The 9,820-nt window shown below is 43.3% G+C and overlaps 1 protein-coding gene across 3 annotated transcripts in view; it reads right to left on the reverse strand.

Moving 5' to 3' along the window:
• The window catches only part of GPR180 (G protein-coupled receptor 180), a 67,461-nt gene extending 61,493 nt beyond the window's left edge, over positions 1–5,968 (reverse strand). For 2 of the 3 annotated variants that reach the window (XR_010115982.1, XR_008651247.2), the window contains exons 1-2: positions 5,706–5,939; positions 2,208–2,366 (exon numbers count right to left, since the gene is read on the reverse strand). Coding sequence is in view for 1 of the 3 variants with exons in the window: in XM_055244336.2 (XP_055100311.1) it covers positions 2,208–2,366; positions 5,706–5,850 (304 nt within the window). In the remaining 2 variants the exon portion in view is untranslated. Of the gene's footprint in view, positions 1–2,207; positions 2,367–5,705 lie in introns of all 3 variants that reach the window. The other variant, XM_055244336.2, reaches the window with a different exon arrangement.
• Positions 5,969–9,820: the final 3,852 nt, after the last annotated feature.

The raw sequence follows: 9,820 nt of genomic DNA on the forward strand, positions 1-9,820 counted from the left end.
TGATCTATCAACAGTACCTAGCATAGTACATGAAACCGTGGAAGCACTCAGCGAATGAACACACCAAAAGAGCCCTACTGCTCTCATTGACTGATTTTATAATAAATAAATAAAATGTGAAGTGGTAACTATAGTAAGTGCTATTCAGGAAAGCAAGAGGCTATAAAAACTTAGGTGTTAACTTAATCGAGGGAGGAGCCAGAGGGGAGGCTGAAGAGGAAAAAGCCTATGCAAAGGCTCAGAGTAGCACTGAAATAAAATGCAGTGAGTGGGGCAATGCCCTGAGATGAAACGGAGAGGTAAGCAGCAGCCAGTCTACAATGGCTTTGCTGGTCAGGTTAAGGAGGCCTGGTCAGGTTAAGGGAAACGGCTTTGCTGGTCAGGTTAAGGGAAACCATTTATTTTAAGGGTGTGGTGAGGAAGTGAATGTAACATAACCAAATCTGCTATTTAGAAAGATCTAGTTACAGAAGGGGGACCAGCATGGCTATAAAATAGCCAGGTAGGAGACTGTTGAAATAGCAAAGGCAAGAAGAATTCAAGAGATATTTAAAAGTAAAACCTCAAGACTTAACTGATGGATGGGGGGTTACAAAGGTCAAAGAGGGGAGTATTAGAAGACACCTTGGTTTCTCAACTGTTTACTGGATGGATAGTGGTGCCAATGCTTAAAACAGGGAACATCAGAAGAGGACCAGATCTGGAATGGGGAAGATGGTGAGTTCAGTTTAGACACCAGAGGAATTGGGAACTGAAGGACATGACCTTTTACACATATGTGCAACACTTAGATGAGCAAACTGGCAGAGAAAGGAAGAGATAACTGATCAAGAGAATCTGCATATATTTCCCAGATAAGTTTTGAATTCAGCGTCAAAGTAAATAATTGTATGTAATCATCATTCATCTTCAGGATACTATCTTCTCACAATATCATCTCACAAATCTACATTAAAGATCCCCACAATGGGTGGCAAGGATCGGGGACCTCTGCTCTTTTCACTGATCTAGCTAGTTGCCTTATGAGGGAATCAGACAGCTGATAAGATAAAGGCCAGATGTTTAGAAATGAATGCTTCACTAGACCAGGCTAAGAGAAGAGACGATCATGTTCCATATATGGATGAGTCCCTGAATAATAAGAGGAAAAGGGGAAGAATAATTCCCATTTTTCCTCATGGATGCTTCAAATTTCTAATGTCTTCTACACCTAATTAACTTGCAAGGTGCAAAATGGAAACAATGGCACAGGTCCTTCATTTCCGTATTTAAAAAAATTTTCACTCACTCTGGATGGCTAGCACCCTAATGCACAGGACAATGTCGATAAGAATGAATGGGATCACGGATTTAAGCCACTAGATTAGGATTTAAAAAGTACAGCCTCTCTAGAGGCAAATCCAGAAGTATACAAATGATGTGATGCTGGTACATCTCAAAGTGACTTTTTTGAGACAAAGTCTCACTCTGTCGCCCAGGCTGGAGTACAGTGGTATGATCTCGGCTCATTGCAACCTCTGCCTCCCAGGTTCAAGCAATTCTCATGCCTCAGCCTGCCAAGTAGCTGGGATTACAGGCGCGTGCCATCACACTTGTCTAATTATTTTTTGTATTTTTAGTAGAGACCGGGTTTCACCATGTTGGCCAGGCTGGTCTCAAACTCCCAACGTCAGGTGATCCACCCACCTTGGCCTCCCCAAGCACTGAGATTACAGGCGTGAGCCACCACACCTGGCTGTCAAAGTGACATATTTTATCACCATATAACTAAGTCTCATGTTCAAATGACATGTTGTGAAACAGCATCACTTGAGCTAAATTACCGAATTAACTAAGACAATACATTGGCATTTAGCTCAGTGCTGGCAGATAATTAGCATTCAACAAATGTTACCATTCATTCCATGCTGCCACTGGGTCAAAATATATTTTCCATATTGGCATAAATTATGCAAACTGTAAAGAGTCTGAATGAAAGAAAGGACTCCTATGTAAATTATCTGGATTTTTTTTTTTTTTCAAAAATGATGAATGATAAAGAGGGGAAAGGCACTGTTAAAACTCAGCTTAAAATGTACTAGACAAAGTGTCATCACAGTGGGATGTATGCTGTCAGGAAACATAACATATGTACATATGGTACTATATTTCAACATTAGGAGGAAAAAAACTATATCTAATGATCAAAGAAAAAAGGATATACTCACTTGTCAACTGAGCTTTGGATAATTTTTCACTACAGCTATAACCATGACTGCTTTGCTGTAGCTTTAGCCATTCCTGGGCTTGGAACAGGTAGAGTTTAGCTTCTTTTCCAACAGCTACTGGTATGTTGTTGATTCTGACACACAGAAGAGCATGGTGACCTTGACATTAAAACAAAAATCATCAACTAGTTTGGTCTTACATGAAACTGAGACATGAGGACAACTCAACATCTCTACTTACCAAAATGGAAATTTAAAAAGCACAATTCTTCTTAAATCTCGCTTAACTAGGTAAATCACATCAGAATGAACACCACATTCAGAAGCAAGAGATTATTCAAATGAACGTGTGGTATTTCCTTGAAATTCAGCTGATAACTGATAATATTTCACTCAATAAACAGCAATATCTGGGGTATTTGAACAATTCACTGTATTAAAATTTTTGCCTCACTTTACAACCACTTCACATTTTACATTTTATTCATAATCTATAGAAATGTCCCACCAAAGTTTCTGTTTCTTAATATGACATAGGTGTTAATATTTAATTATACTCTTAATATAAAAAATAAACATAGCTAATAGCAGGAAAGTTTAAATGTATGTGTTCTGGGGTAGACACATTAACACCTAAAACAAAATTTGGTATCTATGACTTTTACAAAAGAACTTTCAGGGGCTGGGCACAGTGGCCACACCAGTAATCCCAGCAATTTAGGAGGCCAAGGTGGGTAGATTCCAGCCCAAGAGTTTGAGACCAGCCTGGTAAGCAAAGTGAGATCCTGCTGCTATTTAAAAAAAAAAAAAAAATTAGCTGGGCTTGGTGGCTGAGCCTGTAGTCTCAGCTATTCGGAAGGCTGGGATGGGAGGATGGCTTTAGCCTGGGAGTCTGAGGCTGCAGTAAGCTTTGATTACAACACTGCACTCTAGTCTGGGTGACAGAGCAAAACTCTTTTTTTTTTTTTGAGACAGAGTGTTACTCTGTCACTCAGGCTGCAGTGCAGTGGCGCAATCTTGGCTCACTGCAACCTCCACCTCCCAGGTTCAAGCGATTCTCCTGATTCTCCTGCCTCAGCTTCCTGAGTAGGAGTAGCTGGGATTACGCGCATGCGCCACCACACCCAGCATCACCACATCCAGCTAATTTTTGTATTTTTAGTAGAGACAGTGTTTCACCATGTTGGCTAGGTTGGTCTTTTTTTTTTTTAATTTATTTTTGAGACATATTCTCTCTCTATTGCCCAGGCTGGAGTGCAATGGCACGATCTCAGCTAACTGCAACCTCCGCCTCCCTGGTTCAAGCGATTCTCCTGCCTCACTCTCCCAAATAGCTGGGATTACAGACACCTGCCATCATGCCTGGCTAATTTTTGTATTTTTGTAGAGATGGGGTTTCACTATGATGGCCAGGCTGGTCTTTAACTCCTGACCTCAGGTGATCCGCCCGCCTCAGCCTCCCAAAGTGCTGGGATTACAGGTGTGAGCCACCACGCCCAGCCACCAGGTTGGTATTGAACTCCCGACCTCAAGTGATCTGCCCGCCTCTGCCTCCCAAAGTGCTGGGATTACAGGCAGGAGCCACCCACCAAGTCTGGCTTCTTTTTTAAAAGAAAGAACTTTCAGAATATGTTGTAAGATGAATACAGAATGAACCTGGTTGCACACACCAACTACATTTAAGGCCCAGAACAGAAATGGCAATAAGTTATTGCCTCTAGGGAAAGGGATTCTGGGTGAAAGAGCTAAGACAGGAGACTATTTTTCATTTTAAGATCTTCTGTTCTCCTGCAAATTTTTTTTCTATGCTTTTGTTACTACAATTACCACTTTGATTAAACATTTTAAATATATTTAAATATACAGTATATATATCAAAGAATGTGCAAGTCTCTTACCTAAATTGATTACATATTTTGAACAGTCTTAAAAGAGACCCTGAGACCCAATTGACACTGTAAATTGAATTCCGAGTTACAGTTCATTGTTTCAGTATAGTTTTTGCATTATTATTTTACTGAATTGAGATTCATGAAAACTGGTAATAACTATATATGATTTTACACATATGAAAGAGAACGAATGTACTTGAAACACCTTATCCCCAATCTGTCTTGAGAAATCCGAATCTAGTACATGTTTCTCCTCCATGTTTACCAGATGATCATCATGAACTAGGAGGTCGTCCAAGTCTCTCTGCTGGTCCTAAGTAATAACCCACGTCTTCTATACATCCCACATTTTCCAACACTGTCCACATTGTGCCATTTAAGACAGTAGCTGTCAATACTCAAAGTATGGTTACAGTCCGTTGAATGAGAAACTCAAAATGTGACCAAAAAATAATAAAATTGTTTCTAGTGTTTCTTCTTCATTCACCCAAAATATATTCCCCATTGGATTTTGAAAAACTGGGTTGCTGAAACTCCTTTTCGTAGCTATCTTAAAAACTTCAAAAAAAAAAAAAAATCTGGATCCCTTCCCGTTATTCCGTCAATTCTGTAATTTCCCAATACTTTAAATTCCTTTTCTCACAAAAGTAGTTCCTAGTTTCTATTATCTTCTCCTAACAATATTTTCTAGGCCAATATTCTGATGTTCATCGTTGCATCTTTTAATGCTGAAGACTGTACAAATCAAAGTTCCTAATGTCATCAAGGCAAATAATTATTTGAAATACAGCACTAGTCAAATTAAGAGTACCAAGAAAAACACTTAAATTGTGAGGGTGCAAATGAGACCAAAATTAGAATGAATTAATTGCAAATTCATTTATTGAAGGAATAATTACTGATTTTTGAGGAAGACCAAAAGGTAATAATCAAATGCAGCTCTGATTTCAGAAGAGCCACACAGAACACAAATTAGGGAGCTTCCGGATGCTACTTAAATGCAATTTTCATCAGCTTAATTCTAGGCCTTACTGCCCATAGTAAATCTACTGCCCTAGTAGCCAAGTAACCAAACTGTTCAACATGACAACTACATTATCAAGTGTTTTACTTAGTTTCCAAAACCACTCTGCTGCAAGCAGGTCTCAGCAAATTGGTCTTTAAAAAAAAAAAAAAAAAAAAAAGGAAATTTAAGTTCCTAGGCTTAAATTCTCCCGTACGTCAGTGTTCACAGTGTGGCTGAGACAGGAAGGAGCAAACGTGCTTCTTTGGGGAAAGAATCTGGAAAGATGCGGCCGACCAGTCATTTGCACATTCGCTTGCAAGGGGAGGGTTGTGGAAATGGAAACCGGCTTTCAGGTGCGGAACACGATCACTAGTGGCGAGAGGCCGCTGCCTGGGGCTGGGAAGCCGCACCAGCGAGGTTGGCAAGGAACGCATCCCACCATTCGCGGCAGCTGCGGCGACGCTGGAGGTCCAGGTGAGGCTGGGGAAGTCGCTGGCCTCGCCCAACGTGGCAGGGAGGGGCCGGGGAGGAGCGGCCCGCGGACCCCGCCGGCGGGATAGGCCAGCGCGCCTTCATCCCTCTCCCCGCCCCCAGACCTACCATGGAACTCGAAGTGGCCGATGCGCTGGCCCTGGGCGTCCTGGGCAGCGGTGCTGCTGAAGCTGCCCCGCAGGGTCTTACCCTGGCTGCCCTGCGGCCACCAGCAGCACGTGAGGGCCACCGCCAGCAGCCGCAGCCCCCCCATGCCCGTCTCCCGCTCTGCACCGACGCCTCGGCTCCCAGCCGCCAGCCGCTGCCCGCCCAAGTCGGCAGCTGGGGGAGGCGGGGTCGGCGCCGGAGACCTGCTGCTCTGGAGCCTGAGAGCCAATGAGGCGGGCTTCTCTGCCATGAGCCAAAGAAATTCACCAATCAGAGGCCGAAATGGGCGGGACGCGCAGATCATAGCGTCCCATCACTCCCCGGCTTTTGACTAGTTCCCGCCTTTTTCTTTAATGAGGAATCGGGAGGATGTTGCTTCAGGTTACGGAAAACTCATCTCTCTCCTCATTGCCTAGCACGTCTTGCTACTGAGCATGCGCGGGCGCGCTGAGACGACTCCGGGCCTTCGAGGGGCATGTGGGATTCGGAAAAAACTTAAGAAACGCAGGACAGGACTGTTTCTGGTCGAGAGAGTTAAACTCCCGCAAAGAAAAAACCGTGTTCTTATGCAGATTTTCTTCCTAGGCGCCTGTATAACCTACAGGACGTGTCCGATTTAATGTCTCAAAGACACTTAGCTCCGCATGATCACAATTTAACGCATGACTTTCCTTGGCATCTCCAGCCGATTTTTCCCTCCTAGGTTCTCTGGCTTCTCGAATTACATTATCTCCCACCCCCACTCCCCGCAGACCAGACCGCTGGGAATTGTAGCCCCCCGCCCCACCATTCAATCAATTCAATTACAAGCATGGATTAGCCCCTCTTCTGGTGAGGGTGGGAAGCAGCGGCCACAGTCCTACTCAGTTCATCACTTTCTTGGCCCATGGCAAAGGCCGTCTCTACAGTCTTCATTCTAATTGGCTACAATCCATCTCTACCCTACAGCCACAAAAAAGCTGTAGGAAACAATTTGCTGCACTTGCCTTCAAAGGTTCTCAACTGCCTTTAGCACACAACCCAAACTCTAGAATACGGCTCTCTCCAATGTCTGTTTTCTCATCTCCATCCTTACTGCCGTTGGTTTCCTAAACACTCCCAAGTTCTCCCTTCTAGGCCTATATCACTCCCTGATCCCTCTGGCTGGAATACTTCTGCTTATTCCAACACTGGACCTCCTCACCTTCCTTTTCCTCCTTTACTCCTCCTTCCCAAGGCACTTTAAGAAGCCTTTCTCAAACCCCTAAGTCTGTAGTAGATGCCCCGGAACCAGGATCCCTTACTTCCCTACCAGAGCACTCACGCACTGTACTGTAAGTATCCATTCATGTGTCTGAAATCTCCGCCTCTACTGTCAGATCCAGCTGGTCAGCGACTATACTTCTTTATTTATTTATTTATTTATTTATTTATTTATTTATTTATTTTTGAGACGGAGTTTCGCTCTTGTTGCTCAGACTGGAGTGCAATGGCCCAATCTCAGCTCACCGCAACCTCTGCCTCCTGGATTCAAGCGATTCTCCCGCCTCAGCCTCCCGAGTAGCTGGGATTGCAGACATGCGCCACCATGCCCAGCTAATTTTTTATTTTTAGTAGAGATGGGGTTTCTCCATGTTGATCAGGCTGGTCTCGAACTCCCGACCTCAGGTGATCTGCCCACCTCGGCCTCCCAAAGTGCTGGGATTACAGGCGTGAGCCACCATGCCGGCTATACCTGTCTTAATGAAAGTGAGGCAAGAGAATAGGATCTGGGGGCAGGGAACCTAAGGCCTTTTCACACTGACTTCCTAGAACTAAATTTAAAGGAAAACCCTAACTTTCCACCCTAAGTAACAAAAGGACCAGAGGCTATGCCCTTTGCAAAATCCCCACCTTTTCTGTGAGGCAGATAAGAAATTGGCTGTCCGTACCCAATCAGACTGATTGCCAGCTGAGTCTTCGTTTGCATAGAAGTGCAACTTTGTAATTCTGTAACATTGCTTTTTGCAACCAATCAGATGTTTGCACAGGAGTGTGACCTTTGTAACTCCACTTCAGCCTCTGATTCATTGCTTTCCCCAAGGAATCAGACCTAATGGGGGCCACTACTTCATTTATATGAGGTGAGCTCCAAGTGGCCAATGGGAAATCTCTAGGGAGTATTTGGACCCAAGATGATTATGTATCCAGGCCCTTCTGCGCTGTGTACTTGCATTTTCTTTTTTTGAGACAGAGTATCACTCTGTCACCCAGGCTGGAGTGCAGTGGCACAATCTCGGCTCACTGCAACCTCTGCCTCCCAGGTTCAAGTGATTTTCCTGCCTCAGCCTCCAGCTGGGATTACAGGTGTACACCACCACACCCGGCTAATTTTGGATTTTTAGTAGAGACGGGGTTTCACTATCTCGACCAGGCTGGTCTCCAACTCCTGACCTCAAGAGATTCACCCACCTCGACCTCCCAAAGTGCTGGGATTACAGGCCTGAGCCATCGCGCCTGGCCATGTACTTTCATTTTCAATAAATCCCTGCTTTCGTTCTTTCGTTGCTTCATTCTTTTGTTGCTTCATTCTTTCCTTGCTTTGCTGTGCATTTTGTCCAATTCTTTGTTCAAAATGCCAAGAAACTGGACAACTTGCAGTCAAGACCCTCCACTGGTAACAAAAGTAGGAGCTCAAAATTATTTCATGAATAAATGTATATAAATTATTTGCATTCAACAACAAGCTTCTATAACATATAAGCAAGTTCTCATAACAGACCTCACCATTTAGAAAAAAAAAAAATCTTGAGGGACCACCTCCTACCATATACCCAGCATTTTCAGTATTTCTGGCTGACCAGGAATATGCTGGAAGTATTAATATTTTGGGATTTTAAAAAAAAAACTGCAAGGGTTCTTTATTATAAAAGTAATCCATGTGTCTCATAAAAAAATTCACAGTCAAAAGTATATAAAGTGGGCTGGACGCTGGGCGCAGTGGCTCACACCTGTAATCCCAGCACTTTGCGAAGCGAGGTGGGTGGATCACCTGAGGTCAGGAGTTCAAGACCAGCCTGGCCAACATGGTGAAAACTCATCTCTACTAAAAATACAAAAACTAGCCAGGCATGGTAGCATGCGCCTGTAATCCCAGCTACTTGGAGGCTGAGATGGGAGAATCACTTGAACCTGGGAGGCAGAGGTTGCAGTGAGCCAAGATTGTGGCTCTGCACTCCAGGCTGGGCGACAGAGCGAGGCTGTCTCAAAAAAACAAAAGTATATAAAGTAAAAATTAAACTCCCCATTTCCTCCTTTCCCTGCCCATATCTCATCCCTAAAGGTAACTTACTTTAAGAGTTTAGGGTGAATCCTTTCAAGTAAACAATACCACAAATACATGTGGTATTTGTAAACCAAGGACAGGAATAAAACCGGTCCTGAAGAAAAATCATAACTCAGGCCTTGAATGCTGTTAGGCCTCTCCTGTCTTTTCTTTCTTCTCAATCAATTTTGTTTTTCCTGCTGTGAAGACAGGCTTTTTGGCTCCTCAGTTGCTTTGAAAGAACACGGCCACCAAAAAGTTCCAGCTTTGTAGGACCTCAGAGTTCAAGTGGAGTAACCAGACTATACTAGCACCTTAGTCGAGTTCTAAATCCCAAGAAGAGGCTTCAGTTGGCCTAGAGTCAGCCAGATTCCATTCTGTGGCCTGCCTGGGTCAACTTGGGGAGATCATAAAGGACAGTGGGGGGAGGAGTCTGGTCAGAAAAAAACTGTACGTATCAACTGCAATATATTTTGGTCTTCATTCCATGTTGGTACATTCTTTTTAAAGGATATAAAACAGTTTACTGCATTTTAAAAGTTAGAAGACATTATACACATTTAGATTATTTCCAGTGTTTCATTATTGCAAGCAATACAGCAGTGAACAATTATCTATATTATACATCATGGAACTTGAGGGGTCATAGAATATGAACATTTGAAATTTTCATATATATTACCACTTTGCCTTGTAAAAAGGTTGTGATATGATACTTCCACATATACACCTGTACTGGACGTTTCCATTCGTTTTCAGCTTTGCCAAACATTATGTTGGGGAAAAAAAAGAT

The sequence above is a fragment of the Symphalangus syndactylus genome, chromosome 15 (genome assembly GCF_028878055.3).
Source record: "Symphalangus syndactylus isolate Jambi chromosome 15, NHGRI_mSymSyn1-v2.1_pri, whole genome shotgun sequence".
NCBI classification, from domain to species: domain Eukaryota; kingdom Metazoa; phylum Chordata; class Mammalia; order Primates; family Hylobatidae; genus Symphalangus; species Symphalangus syndactylus.